General features: G+C 43.0%; 1 protein-coding gene across 6 annotated transcripts in view; it reads right to left on the bottom strand.

Moving 5' to 3' along the window:
* Positions 1 to 21,179, bottom strand: part of srcin1a (SRC kinase signaling inhibitor 1a) — a 146,388-nt gene that overhangs the window by 23,287 nt on the left and 101,922 nt on the right. For 5 of the 6 annotated variants that reach the window (XM_078161296.1, XM_078161295.1, XM_078161294.1 and 2 more), the window contains 12 exons: positions 19,451 to 20,274; positions 18,843 to 18,944; positions 18,286 to 18,413; positions 15,529 to 15,549; positions 14,629 to 14,789; positions 7,049 to 7,224; positions 5,948 to 6,078; positions 5,464 to 5,611; positions 3,487 to 3,793; positions 3,088 to 3,349; positions 2,551 to 2,690; positions 2,255 to 2,407 (listed from right to left, as the gene is read on the bottom strand). In XM_078161296.1, coding sequence (XP_078017422.1) covers positions 2,255 to 2,407; positions 2,551 to 2,690; positions 3,088 to 3,349; positions 3,487 to 3,793; positions 5,464 to 5,611; positions 5,948 to 6,078; positions 7,049 to 7,224; positions 14,629 to 14,789; positions 15,529 to 15,549; positions 18,286 to 18,413; positions 18,843 to 18,944; positions 19,451 to 20,274 — 2,553 coding nt within the window. The remainder of the gene's footprint in view (positions 1 to 2,254; positions 2,408 to 2,550; positions 2,691 to 3,087; positions 3,350 to 3,486; positions 3,794 to 5,463; positions 5,612 to 5,947; positions 6,079 to 7,048; positions 7,225 to 14,628; positions 14,790 to 15,528; positions 15,550 to 18,285; positions 18,414 to 18,842; positions 18,945 to 19,450; positions 20,275 to 21,179) is intronic. The other variant, XM_078161293.1, reaches the window with a different exon arrangement.

Raw genomic sequence — 21,179 nt, forward strand, 5'->3', positions numbered from 1 at the left:
CCATCAGACAGAACATTTTGTAACATGCAAAACACACGTGCACAGTAATGCTTTTTTGTTTAGGCCTGCTTCTTTTTCTAATTTTGTTTTTTAATACTTAGGCAACTACCCAATCAGATGTCCTTAGCATAAAGGCTATTTTGCTGTGAAGCAAACAATCTGCATAAAAAAAAACAAACCAAAAAAAAACAAGTGGAGGGCACCTATTCTTGCTCTCATTGAGGGTGAGAGAGAAATATGAGTGACAGAAATATGAGTGGGTACATGAATCTTTCGGAAAGAGGAGAAGTCACATGGAGAACCACCAGCTGGTCCGGCAGCTTCACAGGGATGATGGTTGGTTGAAGGCTTATTTTAGGATAAGTCTGGAACAGTTTGACAATCTGCTGTCAATCGTCAGGCCTAATCACAGTTGAGAAAACATTATAAAGTAGCTGAGACTACGTTTTTTTCAGATATGTCTTGCAGCTCGCGTAGGACAATGCTGAAAGTGAGCTTAAGTTAGTGCCCCGCTAACTTGTTGCTATCGCCACCACAGGATGCTCAACTCTCAATTCATCTGATTGGACAATGGACAAAAAAAAACAGCAGTGATGTCAGGTGCTTTTCCATTATGATTGAAGTTTTTTTCAACTCAAGGTGTTCAGGATGCTCTTGCAAAAATGTGGGTTCATGAGATGGAAAAATCAGAGCTGATTCAGCAACGCAAATGCACCACAAAGAACGCTGAAAACATTCTAAAAAGCCTCTGCAGGCTGTTAAAACACACTCTGTCTGATTGGGACCTAAAGCACAGCTGGGCAGCAGTCTGACACAAGTTTTTACTAGTGATCACACACACACACTACTAACTGGCTCTCAGACACCACAACATCAACTGTAAAGCTATTGCAGAAAACACACACACAGATTGTCCCTTGTGTGGTTGTGAGGGACTGATGCATTCATATTATGTTGTACAAAAGAACGCAATGTGCATATAGTTTTGTGTCCAAAGTATACTCATGTGCCAACGATGCTTCTAAATAACACTGTCTCTTATTTTGTGTCACGTTAAACCTGCATTAATCAATATTCTCAATTTCACATTAAATCAAATGAAGAGTGTATTGAGTCTCAAAGCTGTGATCAACACAGGTAGCTATATTTCCAGCAAAAAAAAAAAAAAAAAAGCAAACAAACAAACAGAAAAGAAACTGTGCACTACCAGCCCTGACTGACAACAAATGACAAAATAGCTTATGAAGACCCAGATATCAATGCAACTTTAAGTTGTGTGTGTGTGTTCGAATGATCACCCTATCAAACAATTACATTCAGTTTATGGAGTTTATACATGGTTTCTCAGTCTCTCCACACCAGTTTAAGCTGCATAATGCAATAACAACACTGCAAAAATTAATTAGAGACAGGCTTTTGTGGAAATAAGACTTTGTGTTGGTGAATTCTGCACATTTTTGGTTGGGATTCTATAAACGCAGAATGCACACACATTAATAATTTGTCAGCAATAGTATCTGCTGCAGGGAGACTTTGTGTTCACTCAGCTTGAAGAGATAGGAGGAGTGGATGTGGCTGGAGGCTGAGCAGTAGCTGGTGGTTTCTGTGTGTTGGGGTGAAAAGGAAAAGAAGGTTTAAGAGGGCAGCAATCCACAACACTCAGGGTCAGCCAGTGTTACCTCGGTGCCTGGGGCCTCAGAGGACCACAGGTCCAGCCTGCAGGGGGGCACACTTTTCCTGCTGCAGGGGCTAACAGGCAGGGAAAGGGTAAGGGGAAGAGCGAGCCTGAGCGGGACTCTCTCAAACAGCTGGGGAAGGAAAAACGAGGTTCAAAAGCTGTCATAAGCTGTAGGCTAAAAACACAATGGCCACTGAATAATGGAAAATCAGTTTTTGTTGGGTCTGTGTTGTATCAGATTTTAGGCAGGCCATCTCAAACACAGTCCAAGCAGCCATCAGGGTCCATCTGTCTGGTTGTGATCTGTGAGCCCTGGGTGATGATGTGTGTGACTGAGCAGTATGTGATCTTTGGGCTCTTCCAGTGCCAGGGGGCAGGGGGACATATGGCACCTGCTGCTTGAACATGTGGTAATGATGGTGAGCATGTCTGCTTGTGAGAATATGTGCACGCAAAAGCCAGTAGCAGATTGTGGACTTAACATAAATAATAAAAAGAGCGCAGTTTTCCAAGTCATTGAACATCAGCCTATTGAGGATATAATCAACATAATGCACAACCCATGTTTTAGTTTACCTCCAACTCAGCAGCAATTTTCTCCTCCTCTCCTTCCTCCTTGTCCCCGGAGGCAAGTGTGGGGGGTGTAGACGCAGGACGGGGGTTTTCAGACACGGCCCTCCTCAGTTTTACATGAGGCTTCTGGCCTTCAGTCTCTTCAGATTCGGACTTCTACAAACATAAATACAAAAAAGGAATTTTATGTATCTGAAGCCAGTGTCCATCTTATTGTCAAATCCAAGAATATTCCTTGTCTTAATTGCACAATGATACAGTGTAAATAAAACTATGCTCCTGAATTTTCTTTGTTGTACCTTTATACTTTTTCCAGGAATGAGGGGCTCTCCGCTGCGGCTTGTTATGCCTGGAGAAGATGGGAAACTGCGTCTTGGTGGTGGAGGAGGAGGAGACTTGGAGGGTTTCTCTGTGCGATACCGTGGTACTGTCAGCTCATCTGGAAAAGGATGTAATTCAGGCATCTTGAGAAATGACTCATACAGTGACTTTGGTGATTTTAGAACATACAATGAGGCATTTGTAGGCATTGTATTATGTGTGGTGTGTAAAACCTGCTTCACTCAATAGTGAATGCTATCTCAAATGATTTATTGTATTTATAATACTAAGAAACTCTTAATATTCATGCTGTGTCTCCTGTTTTGATGATTTTCATATTTTATTCCAGTTTAGGGAACACATGTTCTTGCAGAAATCTGATGACCTGCAGGGCTTGTAAAACTGTTTAAAAGCTACTTGGATTAAATTTAAAATGCACAGTGGTTACCCTGAACACAAGGCTGTGTTTCTTAGCTCTTAAAAAGCTGACAACTTAAAGAAGCAAAGTTTCTCACCAGAGCCACGCCTGGACCCTCCCTCTTTCCCAGAGAGCTTGTGCTGTGGCTTGCTGATGCGGTGCTCTGGGGTTCCTGCTCCACTCTGTGGGTTCTGGGAGGATGGTGTGTTGGAGGAGGGCTTGATCTGCTTGGCAGCAAAGTCCAAGTCTGGAATAGCTTTCATTAGTTCAGCCTGGGTCTCCTCCAGTAACCGGTTGATGTCTTGGGCACTGTACTGGGTCAGACTGGCCCGCTTTTCTTCCCAGTCCCGCTCTGCTGCCTGTGGAGAGGAGAAACTGATCTAAGCACGCAGCCAATGTGGTGCTGTAGTACTGGTGTAACTATGTTGTGACATGATTGGTAATGACAGAGTTAGCAGTGAAAGCACAGAAGAAGAAAGTGAAAAATAATTCCTACCAGTCGGACCTCCACAGACAAAGCTTTGTCAGCTAAAGCACGGCGTTCCAGCTCCTCCAGGGCTTTGCCCTTGTGGGGAACAGGAGGATGATTGTCCTTGTGGGGGCTGGACATGTTCCCGTGGCCACGGCTGAGGCTGGAATGGGGACTCCAGTTGGACAGGCTGTTGCCTACCCCAAGGTCATTGATGGTGAGTGGCGGGCTGGTTGGGATGTCAAAGTCTGAAAACTTTCGCAAATCATCGTTGTGCTTTGATGAAGGACTAGAGAAATCCTCCTGCTTCTTCCACACCCCCTCATTCGCTTGTCTGGGAAGACATGGAAGATGGATTCATTAATCAACTCTTTGAATTGTAACAGACAAAAACATGAATAATCCATGACTCAAAGTGAAAACAATTGTTGCTGAATGCCAAAAACATCAAGAAAGCTCCAAACACTGTGAAGGACACAGACCTCTGCCAACACTGAATGATTCTTTTACCCAAATAGATGAGAGAAAAAAAATCTAATTTGATAAGCTCTTATGATCAGTGAGGTTAATTAAACCAGAAAGTGGGTGCTTTTTGGACACACAGCTGATTTGAAGATAGATGACAAAATGCTGAAGGGCACATTTTAAAAGTCCAAGTCCATGCTCATCATAAAATTAAAACATATTTATTCATATGGCTGAAAAGAACCTTCATTAGGGTGTTACCCATAAAGCTAAGCGATCACATTAATACTAGCTGCTTGAATGCACCCTTCAGGACACCTTTTTTTTCCTACATAAATTATGATTTTAAATCATCTCTCTGCCTCTGCTAGTTTTAAGAGCTTTGGCTTAAAACAATAAATGTTTAATGAGGGAAATCTCTGATCTGATTCAACAACAATATCTAATCAATTTTCCTTGGTCCAAGGCCTGTCTGTCCACCACATTTTATGAAAATCCATAATGTTCTGCTGACACACAGACAAAGAGTGATGAGAACATAATCTCTTTGGCAGAGGTACAAATGGAAAAGCTTTCCTTAAATTGATTCACTATGTGTCACCGTGTAAGAATTTACTGCATAAATGCTTTTCCATCAGTATTTATCATACACTGTATAAAAATGAACGTAGCCACTGTGACGTCACCCATTGGTTTATGGACTACCATTCTGAAGATTCAAGTGTGGCATTTTGACCATTACCATCTTGGATTTTTTAAATCAAAAGTGACCATATTAGGGCAAGAGGGTGGAGCTAATCCTAAGGCTAGCTGCTAATCTGGTAAGGTCGGTGCATTTATGGATAACTGTGATAATGCTGATGCTAATTTTCACAAGCGAACTGAAGCCAACTGAACACTGACTTTTTTAGGTGACCAAAATGTTACAATTAACTTGCATGAACCAAACATACACAGTAACAGTGACAGCTATGGCTGTGCCTATACTTTACGGGTTACGGCATATGTTACCTTCCCAATGTTGTCCCTGTAGTACTTGACTTGTCAAAGAAAGGCACCTACCTGTCACTCATAGCAGCCACGCCTTTAATTATGAATAACTTCAAGCCTTAGAAACATTCAACAGGTGAGTTATATAGTAACTCACACCCCATACAGTTGCCATGAAAGGTGAAATTAGCTATAGAGACCAAAACTGTTTTTGTTTTTGTACCAGGCTGTAAACATATTTATTTCTACTACAAAGCTGGGCATTTTAACATGGGGGTCTATGAGGACTGACTCCCTTCTGGAGCCAGCCTCAAATGGTCAGCTGAGGATCCACAGTGTTAGGCACTCCCGTGTTGGCTTCATTTTTCAGCCCCGAAGGTTGCTGCTTGATATTTATAGAATAACTTTAAACGTTTCCATCTCCAAGTCAATGTGAGGACAGTTATTGATAATTTTATTAGTTCAGCACAAACTGGCTTTCTTTAGCTGGCATATAAAGCACAAACGTAGTGATAAACTCTCTTGCTCTCAGTTAGTGCAGTTTCATACTTGCGCATGGTGGCGAGGGTGTCAGTTATAGTCTTGCAGCGTTTTAACAGGGCATCAAGCCTGTGTGGCTCTTCTTTCAGGAATTTGACGGCCTCCACCTCCACCCTGAGCACCACCCGCATCTTACTCTGCAGGCCTGGAAACTGATCTGCAAGAGACAGAAGATGAATAACAGAGAGCCAACCATATTCCCCCAAACAAATCAGTTCTACTTGTCAAAGATGTTGAAAGCCTTTTGTGGCAATCAAAAAAGAAAAAGAAAAAAACAAAACATTTTGAACTACTGTAAATGGTTAGGGAGTTTATTGAAACAATGAGCATTCTGAGACTGATTAAATGTTTGACAGACTGGCTGTGGGTGACTAAAGGATAATCAGTGCCTTGGTGAGTAATTAGTGCATTATAAACTGTCTGCCTGAGTAAAAGACTGTGTTTTCTGTTTTGTGGCTGTGCACAGAATGTGAAATGCGCCAGTGTGACTCACTTTTCAGTTCTGTGAGTGTTTCTCCCAGCTTTCTCAGAACAGTGGCCTTCTCCTCCAGCTCCTGCACTGTCACCAGCTTGTGGTTGACAGACGACTCCTTCTGGATCTCTTCCACTGACTTCTCCAGGTCGCTGAGATGGAACAGACAGAAGGCTGAACACCAGGGATTCCTCTGCTTCCCTTAATACTGAATATTTATCTCAGAATTATGCTATTTGAGTGACGGTAAAACTTCTGCCAATAAACTGTCTCTCAATCAACTGGCAGCAAAATCAATGGCTCTGGACAACTGAACTGGAGGAGTGCGGCTGGGTATTCAAAAGTTTCATGCAATTACTGAGGTAAGATGGAAAATCTGCACAAATGTGATCTTGTACTGCTCTAAAACTGAGTGTCTGAACTGGCCAGATTAATGTCATATAAATCTGCCTTAAGTTATGTAATGAATGAAAGTTCCATGTATAATTAACCAAAATAAATTGGCCATTAGCCAGCCTGAATAACTGACATTGATTAGCAGAGATCATCTAACAGTTCAGCCAATTAGTCTGCAATCAAAATGCTGCTCAGAGCAAGATTCAGGAACTCTTTTAACGCTCAGAGTGAGATCTAGGACTTATTACCGCAGAACATTTCCACATATAAGACAGAAGCAAGTTATCTGATTATTAAATCTCAAGGTAGCTCTCTGCTCTGGTTTTGCAGTCACTTCAATTAGTTGTTGGACTGTCTCATACCTCAGATCTTAATAAGCATCTTGCTCTACGCAGAGCTTAATTACAGTTACAATTTCATCCTATCACTGCGTCACTTCGTGAGTCATCTAATTATAAAACAGATATGAACTTTGTCATGTTTGAAGCAATTAAGAAAGACGCGATAATACTCATCTTAAGCAAGATAACTGTCAACTTATATATTCATTACGCTAACTCATATTGGTGCTGTAGTAGAATTACAAGTGAATAAATTTCACTTTTGATTACTAATGTTTGGATCATTATTGATTGACGAGTTGGGGATTTCAACAACCCTGTACTGTTCTACAATCACTGTCTGACATTATTGCTTAATATTACTAAGACTTATCATGTCACTGACTGGAGCTGCTGGATGATGAGCTCCTCCTCGTTGAGGTACTTGAGTCTCTCCTCCTCCACCAGAAGGCGCTGTCTCTGCAGAGGATCCTCCTGCTTCCTCAGGGCATCGGCCACACGCACGTTCAGCTCCGCTTCTGTCCGCTTCAACAGAGTTCGCACTGAATCCTGGTTTTCCATCTGCACACACACAATCACACAATGATACAGATAACATATATTGCTCTTACTTCAGTAGGGCTTGCTGCACACTCTGCAGCTATTTCGAAATGAACTGTATCAATGTTAGCCTCGCTGGCCTCATGAGAATAGCTTGTTGAAGATGTGAAATCTGTTATTGCTGCCATCACAACAGAACAACAGAACAACAGGACAACAAGGCGGAGAACTGTAGCTGCCTGAGGCTTTTCAAAACAGACCTCAGTGATATACTGCAAGTACACATTCTGATTTGCCCTGTCCTTGAGAGGGCAGGCTGTGGCCTCTTGTTTGACTGCACAACCTTCTCTGCCTTGTCATGCCAGAAGAACATTTTGCTCTATCCTTGACTGCTTATATGTTTTTCAGCCTTAAAAGCACTGGCAGATGCAACAAGTAGGTCCCTCTGTGGTGTGTGTGTGTGTGTGTGTGTTAGGACATGCATATAATGTTCCTCCTTACACAGAAAGTCGGGATGCCCTAAGGAGAACAAAGGCTGTCCATGACAGGCACTGAGCGTGAACTCAGCTCCCTCTCAGAGTTATCAATGGAATATTCTACAGGACTACTGCATGTAATACAACTCCCTGAAATGAAAACACCTGGTAAGCAAGAAAAATTAATAATTGATCAGCCTTATGTTCCAGGAAGTGAAGCAAGACAACATCACTAACATTTTAAAATACCAAGTTTTCCCCATTACACCGCCCATAATGATGCTGCAGCGCAGCAAGCCAAACACAGGGAATATGATAATACATTTCTAAAAAATATTAATATATACAGAAAAATACATTTTTCGATTATTTTTTATCTTGCAGCACTGGGTTTCCTCTCTCCCAGTTGCCTGCTTCCCTGCATGCTCCCTCTGTATAATTAATGAGCCACATGTAAAATTTAAGCTGCTGGCCATCACCACTGGCAACAACATGGGTCCAGGTGCAGAGGTCACACTTGGGCATACATACAGGTAAACAGCAAAACTGCCCTCTCTGGGTACAGCATAGCCTCAATGTTTGGCTCTCTGTCTTGCTACTTAGCCAGTTCAAGAAGCCGTTGTGACTGTTGTGAGGGAACAAATAAAGGCACTGCATGCCAATCATCTGTCACTCCCATTACTCCTTCTTTTCTCTTTCTCCTGCAAAAGACGTGAATCTTCTTCTCTGCCAGTGAAAGCATTTAACTCATCATCTCTTCCTGCAGTAACCATAGCATCACTGGCATCAGAGATAAATGAAATAAATGAGGTCCTAATCTCCACATTTCAGTTAACCCTTCTTTGTGGCATTTCATCTGGCTCTGCATCCATCACTTTCTATCTCTGTAGAATACCATACCATGTGAACTGAGCTTTTATCTTCCACTCATTCTGTTTCATTATTAATCCTCAAAAGGTACAATGCCCTCAATGTGTCATGCAGTACAGCTATGTGAACCTGCAGGTGTTATTTACTGTATGTAGGTAGGTATTGAAGTGAAGATCAAATAAACATCAAAGCCACTGCTCCTGCAAACGTGTATGTTAAAATACTGTATACTACACATTCTACATCACTGAAATTTTAATTAATGACTGCATGTGGAAAATATTTTAAATACTGGAGGCTAATTTAGCCATTTCCTACCACTTTGGGTCAACTTGTAGACCTCTACACCTAAAGCAAACCACTCATATAGTGTGGACCTTGATTCTGCATGACTTGTCAACAGTGAGACAGGAAGGACCCTGCAATGAATTGCTCTTATCAAAATGATGCTAACTGATTCACTGAAAATGATCACAACCTATTGACAAAGAAAAGCCAGTTGATGATATAGAGTTATATTAAAAGAGGTGTAAAACATTGAACAGCAAGGAAAAAAAGAGAAATTATATTTATCTATATGGCTAGGTACTAGAGGTACAAGGATTAGTCAATGAATCAATTTGGCGATCAACAGAAAATTATTCTGAAACTATTTTGATAATTTAATAATTATTTTAGTCATTTTTGAACGAAAAAGAGCCAAATGTTTGCTGGTTTAATGCTTCTTAAATGTGAGAACCTGATGCTTTTCTTTGTCATACAAGATAATAAACTGAACAGCTTTGAGGCTTTTGGTTGGATAAAACATACCATTTCAAGACGTCACCTTGGGCTCAGCAACATTACACAGAGCATGTTTCACTATTTGAAACTACTATCTGACATTTTATTGACAAAACTATTTATCAAGAAAACTAAAATGACCACCTCGAGGTCAGTCAATTTGCAGTAACAGTTTACATCCATATCTGTCCAGACTCACATGTAGCGGTGACAGTTAACGATGCTTTAAATATGGATGTTGCTGCCCAAAAGCTACAAATTCTAAATCGTGGATGTTTCAGTATCTGACCAAATGTCTCCCATTCTTTTTCTGAGATAGGACATTGAGTAGTGGCCAGAAAAGTGTTTTTGCTGAATATTATGATGTCACAGTGAAGTTGACCTTTGACTTTTTGGATATAAAATGTCATCACTTAATCATTTTATTCTATTAGACATTTGTGAGAAATTTTGTCATTTTTAATTCTTGACTTATGGCTGAAAACATGTTTCGTGAGGTCACAGTGATCTTTGACCACTAAAATCTAATCACTTCATCATTAAGTCTAAGTGGACATTCATGCCAAATTTGAGGAAATTCCCTCAAGGCAATCTTGAGATATGGCATTCATGAGAATGGAACGTAGCTACATATGTATGGACAGACAGACAACCCGAAAACAGTATGCCCAGCCATGGCTGATGCCAGCACAGAGGCATAATAATAACAGATTAAATGATAATGAAAATAATGGTTAGTTGCAGCTAGGGATGGGAATCGAGAACCGGTTCCTGTTAAGAACCGTTTCCAACTGGTCCAATTCATCGACATCATTAGCCTTTATGCTGGTGTGTGTGTGGGAAACAAGATGGCGCCAGTGTGTAAGGCACGCCGTCTGTTGCTCCCACTTTTGTCTGTGTTTTTAGTGTTTTTAAGCCGTGACACTTCTCAGATCGAGTCTCTGCTGGTATATGATCGCCAGACCCTTTAGGATTTACGACAAAATATCAGTGATCTAAATGCCTTTAATCATGGTGGACAGAAAACTTTACCCCCGCTCCTGTCGGAAATCCCGACTCACCTTCTCCGGGCCTCGGCGCTGCCTTCCCGGCGGAGGCATCCTCGTCGCCGCGGTAAACGGAGCGGTCGGATGGTAAAATTAAGGATCTGCCTGGCACGCTCCTCGTACGACTCCCGGACTGTACAGGGATCATCGCATCCCTTCACAGTGCCCCGGCGCTTCCTGGATCCCATTGACAGCTGTCTGGTACCTGTCACCGGCTTGGATGACGTAAACCTATTCCGGCTGCGTTACCCGCCCCCCGCCCGGCTCCGCCAGCGTGGGATTAATCTCCACAACCTGAGGACACCGCTTCGTGTGCAGCGATCTGCTGGATCACAGGCTCCAGCTCCGACCAGAATTGGCCTGGTTAACGCCAGATCGCTGGCAAACAAAACTTTTATCTTGAGGGAGTTATTCAACTCCCGTGATTTGGATTTCCTCTGTGTAACGGAGACGTGGATCAACGCTGGTGAGTGCAGCCCTCTTGTTGAACTTTTACCGGCCGATTGCTCTTATTTTAACTCCCCGCGGGCACTGGGCCGAGGTGGAGGAACGGCGACTGTTTTTAAAGGAACTTTTAATTGCAAACAGCGTCCTGCATCTTTCTCCAGTTTTGAGCTGACTGTTTTCGAGGTTGGTCGCTCAGACCCGGTGCTCTGTGCCGTCATTTACCGACCCCCAAAATATAATAAAGAGTTCATCAGTGACTTTTCAAACTTCCTTGCCGGAGTGATGCCCAACTATGATCGTGTCCTTCTTGTCGGCGATTTTAATCTCCATGTCTGCTGTCCTGATAAGCCTATGGTGAATGACTTTTTAAACCTCGTGGACTCTTTTGGTTTGAAGCAGTGTGTGTCTGGTCCCACACACGAGCATGGGTATACATTAGACTTGGTTTTCTCTTATAATCTGACTGTGTCCAACTTGGAGATCGGTGACTGTGTGTTTTCTGACCATGCACCAGTTTTATTTAGTGTTGATCTCTCCTGTGCGGCAGCTGAATACCGCGCTCCTGTCAGGCTCTGTCGGGCTTTTAACCCCTTCACTGCCGGTAATTTCTCTGCTGCCTTCTTTGCTGCCTGTGTCCGCCCTGGTTCAGCCTCTGCTGATACGGAGGAGCTCTGCTCCTGGTTTAACTCCTCCTGCCTTTCTATAATGGACTCTGTGGCTCCTCTAAAACCCAGGCAGTCTAAGGCTAGACGCGAACCCTGGTTCAATGACAGAACCCGTGCAGCCAGACGGGAATGTCGCAGAGCCGAACGCAGGTGGAAGAAGGACAAGCTGCAGGTTTCATTTCAAATTTTAAAGGACCGCTGGTGCTCTTATCAAAATATTGTCAAAGAGTCCAACAGAGAGTATCTGTCAAACATGATCACAGAAAACTGTAAGAACCCTCATGTACTGTTCAGAACAATTGACTTGAATGTCCCACAGCCTGTATGTTTGGAAACATCCATTGATGTGTGTAATAGTTTTCTGCACTTTTTCATTGATAAGGTTGTGTCCACAAGAGCTCTCATTTCTCCACCCACCTTTGATCCCTCTGTCTTTGTTTCTTGCCCAGCTGTGTTCAACAGATTTGAACCTGTGACTCTGTCACTGTTAGAGGATGTGGTGGCCCATATTAAACCATCAGGTTCCCCTCGTGATGTGGTCCCTCCCCACTTCTTTAAAGAAGTTTTCTCTACTATAGGGCAGTCGGTTCTGACCATCTTAAATAGCAGCCTGTCCTCTGGTGTTGTCCCAGTAAGCTTCAAACATGCAGTAGTACAACCTTTGCTGAAGAAGCCTGGCTTAGATAGCACTGTTTTAGCAGATTTCAGGCCCATCTCCAAGTTGCCTTTTATTTCTAAAATCCTGGAGAAAATTGTCTATGCACAACTAAAAACTTTCCTTGATGAACACAATATTGTGGAGGTTTTTCAGTCTGGTTTTAAAACTTTGCATAGCACGGAAACTGCCCTTTTAAAAGTTTTTAATGACATTTTAACGGCAAATGATAGTGGCAACTATGTTGTTCTTGTCCTGCTCGACTTGACGGCTGCCTTTGACACTGTAGACCACAACATTTTGTTAAAACGTCTGCAGCAGCTAGTGGGCATTGGTGGTAGCGCCCTGGACTGGTTCAGGTCCTACTTAGCCGACAGGACTATGTGTGTTGGTCTTGGTGCGTGTGAATCCTCCTCCGCTCCGCTTTTATATGGGGTCCCACAGGGTTCAATTTTAGGACCCCTGCTTTTCTCCCTGTATATGCTTCCCCTAGGGTCTATCCTCAGAAAGCATGGTGTTGCTTTTCATTGCTATGCTGATGACAGCCAGATATATGTCCCCCTGAGTAAAAGCCATGCCTTTTCCCTCAAACCCCTGCTGTCATGTCTTGAAGATATCAAAGCCTGGATGGCCCTAAACTTTTTACATTTTAATGAGAAAAAAACAGAGGTGATGGTGTTTGGCCCCAGCGGTATTTCCTCCCCTGTTGATCTGGGTCCTTTGGCAGTTTATGCAAAGTCTACTGTTACTAACTTGGGTTTTAAGATGGACAGTGATTTTAAATTGGACCGTCAAATTAGTGCAGTTGTAAAGTCGAGTTTCTTTCACCTCAGGCAGCTTGCGAAGGTGAAGCCTTTTCTTGCACATCAGCACTTTGAAGCAGTAATCCATGCCTTCATTACATCTCGGCTGGATTACTGTAATGCACTTTATTTTGGAGTTAGCCAGTCCTCCCTTGCACGTCTCCAGTTAGTCCAGAATGCTGCCGCTCGTCTGCTAACTGGAGTACGAATGAGAGAGCACATTACACCCATCCTGGCCTCCCTCCACTGGCTGCCTGTGCACTTTAGAGTTCATTTTAAGATCCTTTTATTTGTTTTTAAATCTTTAAATGGCCTCACCCCGCCCTACCTCTCTGAGCTTCTTCACCCCTACGCCCCTGCCCGGTGCCTCAGGTCAGCTGATCAGCTGCTCCTTGAGGTACCGAGGTCTAAGCGAACGCTTAGAGGAGACCGTGCATTCTCCGTTGCTGCTCCAAAAATGTGGAATAATCTACCTCTGCACATCAGACAGGCCTCCTCACTGTCTGTTTTTAAAACCCACCTTAAAACCCACTTTTACTCACTGGCTTTTAACCCAGCATGAGACCTCGCTGTTTTTATTTGTTTGTTGTTTTTATTGTTTTTTGTTTTAACTGCTTTTTATTATCTCACTGTTTTGTTGTTTTATGACCTCCTATGTACAGCACTTTGTTTCAGCTGTGGTTGTTTTAAAGCGCTTTATAAATAAAGTTGAGTTGAGTTGAGTTGAGTTGAGCCTTTATGCTTAACGATTCACTTATCGATTCTTTTCATTACGCCGAATCTATGCTCGTCAGTCAGCAGCCCGTTCAACAACAAAGAAGACGTAATGGTGGAGAGACAGAAGCGGTCAAAACCGTAGCTTCACTTCAGTTGTTGTTAGCCTCCCTGGAGCTGCTAGCTCACTGTGGAGCTTCGGCGCATCCCCGCTCCAGGTGGACGGCGGGCGGGGTGCTGTTGTTGTCAGCCTCCCTGGAGCTGCTAGCTCACTGTGGAGCTTCGGCGCATCCCCGCTCCAGGTGGACGGCGGGCGGGGCACTGTTGTTGTTAGCCTCCCTGGAGCTGCTAGCCAACTGTGGAGGTTTGGCGCATCCCTGCTCCAGGTGGACGGCGGGCAGGGCGCTGTTGTTGTTAGCCTCCCTGGAGCTGCTAGCCCACTGTGGAGCTTCGGCGCATCCCCGCTCCTGTTGTCGGATTTCATGGGAACACCAAGGATGGTAAGATGAGGGCAGTTGAGTTGATTTGCACGCTATTTGTTGTTATAATATGCTGGGCTAGCTGCGTTAGCTGCCTCACCTGAGTTAGCTGCACTAGCTGCGTGATGTTGACACACTCAGGCTGGGGATGCTTTTTCTCAAATCTTTCTCATCATCTTTCTAAACTAGACCATGGCTTTAAGGTTCATAATAAAACGTTCTGAAAGCAGATGTATTGGGTTACAAACAACAGGAGGTGATATCATTAATTCACAGGAGGAATCGATAAGGGAATCGATAAAGAATCGGATCGATAAGCAGAATCGATAATGGCATCGATATCGATAAAATCCTATCAATTCCCATTCCTAGTTGCAGCCCTACGAGATACCACTGTTAGAAAATAACGTTTTCTTGTAATGTTGTGAGAACGGGCTCTTTAAGAAACATTACAAAAACTGATTTTCTTGATGGATATATTACATACCTGCATCCTGCGTAGCTGGCCGAGCTGTTTGCGCAGGTCGGTGGCGTTTTGCTGCAGGCCGTGCAGGTGGAGCTGCATCTGCAAGCGGCCCACGCTGTTCACCTGGGTTGTGTTGGAAGGTGGTGGCGGCATCAGAGCTAGAGGTGCCGACGGTGTATGAGCTGCCAATCACAGAGCAGGACATGGGGGGGTCACCAGCAGGTTGTTGGGAAACAAATTGGTTAGTTTGCTGGGCCGTGCTCCGGTGAGATTTGCAGTCAGCCAGCATGACACACAGTGCAAACAGTAACACACACACAGAATAAAGTCTCAAAGAAATGTACATATATAGAAAATCTGGGCACACACTGGAACAAATACAGTGTGTGAATGCAAAAAAAGCGCCATAGTCACAAAACTCTAATAGCCCACTGGGAGAGACGTGAGCTCATGCTATTAGTAACCCATATAGAAGTGCAATTAGGCTATTCAGTAGTGACACACAAGGGGATAACCATGCTCTTATCTCAACACAGGGCTTTGTGAGTATGGCCATTGACTCCCCAGCTATTTCACCCACACATATGCCTCCAGAACACACACACACACACACACACACACACACACGCACACGCACACACTTATACACTCATACACTTTTGCAAAGGAGAGCCTAGTTTGTGACAAAACAACCCTCTGAAATTCCCAAAGGAAAAACCAAGCATTAATTCAAAAAGTAGTGACAGGAAGAGGGGGGGGGGGGGGGGGTCCACTCTCTGGGAAACCAACCAGGAGGAAAACGTGAGGACAGACACCGCCAGCTACCCAACAACACCACACACCCATACAGAGAGCAGAGAGCCATGAGATACGTCTGATAGGATAAATAAAAAGGATGATAGAGTAGGAGATGGCAACTACCTTTCTGCTTCAGCCGTCCAGCTGGAATATAGAGAGAGTGAGCCAGTTACCGAGAAATTAATGAGAGGGTGATAGAGAGACAAAGGGGGAGAGGAAAGTCTTAAAAGTTCATATTTACAGAATGATGATTCTGGGGAGCATTTTTATTGACTAAACCAGTGAAAATGATAGTGATGGCTTAGTCTTTTGGCCATGTTTCAATCTGTGATGAAGCCTCAAAGAATACTGTGTACTTGCAGTGGCTCTGCGAAGGTCTGGACACTGAAAAAGGTTTGTTTGTACCAAAACTGCATTACAAAATCATCAACATGAGACAGAAAAAGGAATGAGATAAGTAAAGAAAAAAAATGGTAAAGTTAAATGGTTTAATTCAGAAATGCTTCAGTATGTAGAGGCTACACCTGTTGGAAAATGATTCCTGTCAGTAATTGTAAAAATGTAAAGGTATACTATGCAGGATTTTGCATTGTTTAGACTCCCACAAAAGTTATCCCTCTGTCAATCATCACTTACGACCCACTAGAGGAATGTGGTGATGTATTTATCTGCGGAGACCATGCCCTTTGCATGTAATCACTTATTTTCCTCTTATTTTGCTGTGTTTAGGACATTCCTGGGCTCGGCACAGCACGCAGGTGAAGTCAGGACTTTATGAAAAGGCAACAACCATGCGCCAGACCATAAGCCCATAAGCAGCACGCAATGAAGCTATGAAACTCATGGACACAGCACCAAAAAAATCAGTCTCTGTGCATCTAGTACAGATAGTAAAAAAGAGAAAAAATAAACCTTCCAAACACTCCAAAGCTGTCTGTCTTACCATCTCACCAAGAAGGCTATGTTGACAGTCTTATTTGTTTGTTTGTTTAACACCTTTCAACAGCTTCAAGCTGTTAGAAGGTATATATTTTGATTTTTGACAGAGCTTCACCAGCGTTCCCCCCCTGCTTTCTGTATTTGTGCTTAGTGAGACTAAAAACATCTCCTTACTGGACAAATTGATGAAATTAATATTTTTCTTACTTGACTGAATACTCAAGGGTCTTTTCCAGATACTTGTCTGATCCTTCTTTTTGTTTTTGCTGTGTTTAAATGTTGACTGAGTCATTTGGAATTTTGAACTTCTGTAGTTGGAGGACAAATGCAAAATCTCCACTGCATGGTATGGCTCGACTCAACTCGCTTTTGGTACCCGGTACTTTTCTCCATTCTGTTTTCACTATTGATATTTCCAAGCAAGTCAAGTCAAGTTGTGCCGTGCCATGCACTGGAAATGTGTCAAAGGATTATGGAGAAAAAAAGAGATGAATGACATATTTTTTTAGGTTATATCGCGATACATGATATGTATCTCCATATTTTGAAATCTCCTCGTGTTTTAATCTCCTACTAAAACACCAAATTATTAAATTATCAGTTACAATAAAGCAGCTACTATCATAATAAAGTTTAATAAAGTACCGTTATAATAAAATTAAATAAAGTATTGTTGTCATTAAATTACTTGTTTTATTTTATAGCACCCGGTTCGTCTCAGTGCCGGAGGTGTTGATGTTCTTGCTGCTAACTTGAAGCAGTTAGCAGAAAGTTGCTGCTGCACCTTTAAATGTGAGGATTTATTCAGTGTGAGCTGGTAACAGCTCTCCAGTTGATATATTCATAATATCTGCAAGTAGCACTGATTCTCCATGGTCGAAAAATGTGGCTAAATACTCACTGTCTGGAGCCCTACAGGTACAAGGACACACACGTCATCTGCTATCACTACTGTTAATCCAATTAAGTTAAACTGTTACTGTGGCGCTGTTAAACATGATGATGTATTCACTTTAAGCGAGGAAAACACAAGATACAAAGACACTGCTGCTCAGCTAAAAGTTATCTGGATGGGCAGAGGAGTGTGTGTGATGTGTCATGTCTGTGAGTCTTTTTTGTGTGTGTCTGTGAGAGGGAGAGAACCACAGGAGAGAGCAAAAGAACTAAAACCCTGAAGCGAGTCTCATGCTGGTGACTTAAAAAAAAAAAGTGACGATTTATACTCGATGTTTTCGATGTAGTCATTTTATTCATCCCACATGTAACAAGCTGAGATACATCAAGTATATTCGATATATCACCCACCCCATGTTTCCTGTTTAGTTTGTTGAGGTGGTTTAAAGCTGTCAGTTTAACTCTAGTATGGACTAAACAACTGGACTGGACCAACCAAACAATGTTTTGACAGTACATTATTGTGATTTTAGCACAAAGTCACTAGAATTTGATTTCCCTACGTGCGTCGCAATGATGCAAGATGACAGACGCCAGAACTTTTAAATCAATAAGTTACCTGCCATTCTGTAAAACTACACGTTTACAGCTATGCTACAATAGTTAAAAGTCAGTGTGAACACAAACTTAACGAGAACTACAAGGCAACATGTAATATTTTTTTGCCGGATTTGGACAAAATGAACTAACCTACAAGTGTATAAGCACCCATAAAATAACCAACTCCACAATTCTTAAAGAAACCAACCAGGTGATAAAGACAGCAGCTTACTTTTCTGTCAAATTTAGATACATTTGTCATAAACCAGAGGGTCACCATCACCGCTTGTTTGTGTCTATTACCCTGTTTATATTCCAGCACATTGTTTTCAGGAATGAAACCATGAAATTACTTCTAAACAAATCAGCACAGCAGTTGTGTTAGTAACAAGTAGGCTGATGAGAAACAGTTCGGTACAGGGGTCACAGTTAAGCTGCTGTACTCACTTCCAGTGGCGGAGCCATCGCTGTTGGTTTCAGTCTTCTCGCTGGAAGAGAAAGGTAATGGCCGTGAGAACTCCGTCCCTTGGTCCGGAGGGCAGCCCGCCATCATGCAGAGACGCAGCAGGCCACATCTGAGGATCAACGGCCACAGGGCAAGGCAATTACAGTGCTAACGCTAACAGCACCACTACTGGTCACTATCAGACAGATGACATTAACAAGGGATCTTCTTGTTAATGAGCTCTTACTGTGTTCATGGGGCTTAAGTGCCATGATAGCAACGTTCCATATAAATAAAGAACTAAAAATCTACTGAAAAGCTATCTTACACATCTTTCTGTAGGTATCAATGTATAAATCAATAGCACTGGGCCTTGTAGCTAATGTTTAGTGCTCTGTAGTTGTGCTGTGTTCACACAAAGTAATGTACCACTTCACTGCTATGGAGCTGATAATGGCATTGATAATAGTCTGCCACTGTTCCTGTCAATAATGCTGCCTACGTGTCTGACCTGTCTGTGAGTTTTAGAGGTTTAATGGGGTATAATGGAGAGTCTTACGTGCTGTCACTGTCTGGTGCTCTGGTCAGCACACTCTGGACCAGGCCGGTAAGGCTGGCGATCTGCTTCTCCATTGCCTCCATACGCTCCAGACGGTGATCCCTGCAAAAGTAAACGCCAAAGATCTATCACCAAATGCTGAACAAACTAAGGAATGGTCAGATGAACACTTGGCTTGCATTAAAATCAAAATATATAGATATATATATTTTGCAGTAAAAATATGCAACACAGCACTGTGGAGTAAGCAATAAAGCTTCAACAGTGCTTGTAAACTTGGCATTAAATATCTGCTTGTAATCTAGTAATTTCCAATCAAAGTTTAAGAAAAAAAAAAAAACATAAAAAAATATAATAGTTCAAGCCATTTAAAATTCTACTGATCCTCCTAATTAGGACTGTGTGAGCGTGGTTTGAAACCAGTGAGAACAAAACAAAAAAAAACCCACAAATACAGAAATCTCTCATGCAGAATAACTAGTATTTTTTTAAAACCTTGTCAGATAAGGTTGTGTTTATGTAGGGCTTGCTCAGAAGCTGATCAAGAAAAAATATTTTCAGGACCTCCTCATACCTCAGTGAAATTCACCGCACAGTCTCTTACTGACCTGCTGCTGTCAGGGTCCTGTCCAGACAACGAAGAACCAAAGCCAGGCGTGGCCCTGCTGCCCTCCCCAGGCCCGGCTGTCAGACACAGAGGCTCTGAACTGGAGCTGGGCCTCGACTTTGGGCTCTCCACAAACACAGAGGAGGAGGCTGAGTCTTTGCGGAAGGTCTGCCTGACAGGTGAGGCTCTGCTGGGTGAGCTGGAATAAGAGTCCCTGTCCCTCAGCTGCATGTCAGGGATTTTCTGCGGGGATGAGGGCGGCATGCGAAAACCCATGCCCAGTGTGGCTGAGGAGTATGTATCAGAGTACAGCGAACCTCCTGGCTTGTAGAGGGAGTCCTCCAGGTCTCCTTGAAGAGCTGCGGCTGAGTAGGTGCTGAGGGAGCGCACAGAGCCACGGCGGTACAGGCCACTGGAAACGGGAAAGCTAAAGGGGTCTCCGATGGCAGCTAACGACTGGGTGGAGGCGATACTGAGGCGGCCCTCATGCATCAGGCTGTAGGGATCTGCATACAGTGACTCATTCTTCATTAGCGCCATATTTTTTGCAGAAACTTCTTCATCAGGCTTAACGTCGCGGCGCTCCAGGATGGCACTGGGCGAGGGAGACAGGCCTGCATTGGCACCATGGCCAGCTGAGGGATGGTGGGGATGTCGTGGCTGTTCATGCTGGGAGTGGGACCCAGTGAAGGAGGGAGGACGGCCGCCGCTGTAGGAGAGGCGTGAGCGGGATGGAGAGCCAGAGGACCCCGAGGCTGTAGAGGAAGGGAGCGTGTTGAGGCGGCGAGTTGGGGAGGAGTCGCGAGAGGAGTACACCATCTCTCTCTGAAAATGAATAAGCAGGGATGAGGGTTACCATGGAGACCTTTGGATGAGAGCGCTGTGTTTTTCATGTGAGAGTTTGACATGAAGACGCCTGAGATGTGACTGACACCAGCTAGTCTGTCACAGTCTGTGGATGCCAAGAGATGATTTTCTCAAAAGACCAATTATACATCCAATTATAGATCTTATTTTCTGAAAAATGTACTCGATTGATTTTTTTTTTCAATTAGGTCAATGACAGAATAAAAGAAAAATAAATGCCCAACTTAAATCAAAAGTTTTCAGGGGGACACACATCTCTATTTAAAACACTGTTGTCCTGTATTTCTTAAGTTATTGGCTTAGCATTACATTAGTACAAGTGGTATTGAGTCCAATCTGAAATCCAAATATATATTCCTTTTTCTATTTAGTAGAGTGGTGTCAGGGTGCAAGAGACAAAGCTACTCATTCCTACTGAGTGACTGACAACTGATTTTATCTATGTCAACGTCGCTTTTATTTCCCTCCACCTACCTTTCTTTGTAGTGCATCATAATGTAGTTACTGCTCTGATGCCTTTTCAATCCACCTCCGCCTCTGTTCTCCTCCTGTTGTGATTTTTGTCATTTTAAAAAGCCAAATACTCTGTTTTCCCTTGTCACATAACTTATTTTGCTGCTTAACTCATGCCTGTTTTCTTCTTTTCATTTGCTTCTCAGCATCCTAGCTAACCTTGTCATGCGGCACCGTGTAATACACAGAAAATACTGGAGCGTGACGAAGGAATTTGTGCTGCTGAGCTGTTATGCCAAGGGACAAATTCATATACATGCTGTATATTAACAGAGCCATATGAGGTGGTCTGGTTTGCACAAACTGTATGAAAACAACAAAACAAATAAAGGCACAGCTTACACCTTAAG

Source organism: Epinephelus lanceolatus, chromosome 18 (genome assembly GCF_041903045.1).
Source record: "Epinephelus lanceolatus isolate andai-2023 chromosome 18, ASM4190304v1, whole genome shotgun sequence".
Taxonomy (NCBI): domain Eukaryota; kingdom Metazoa; phylum Chordata; class Actinopteri; order Perciformes; family Serranidae; genus Epinephelus; species Epinephelus lanceolatus.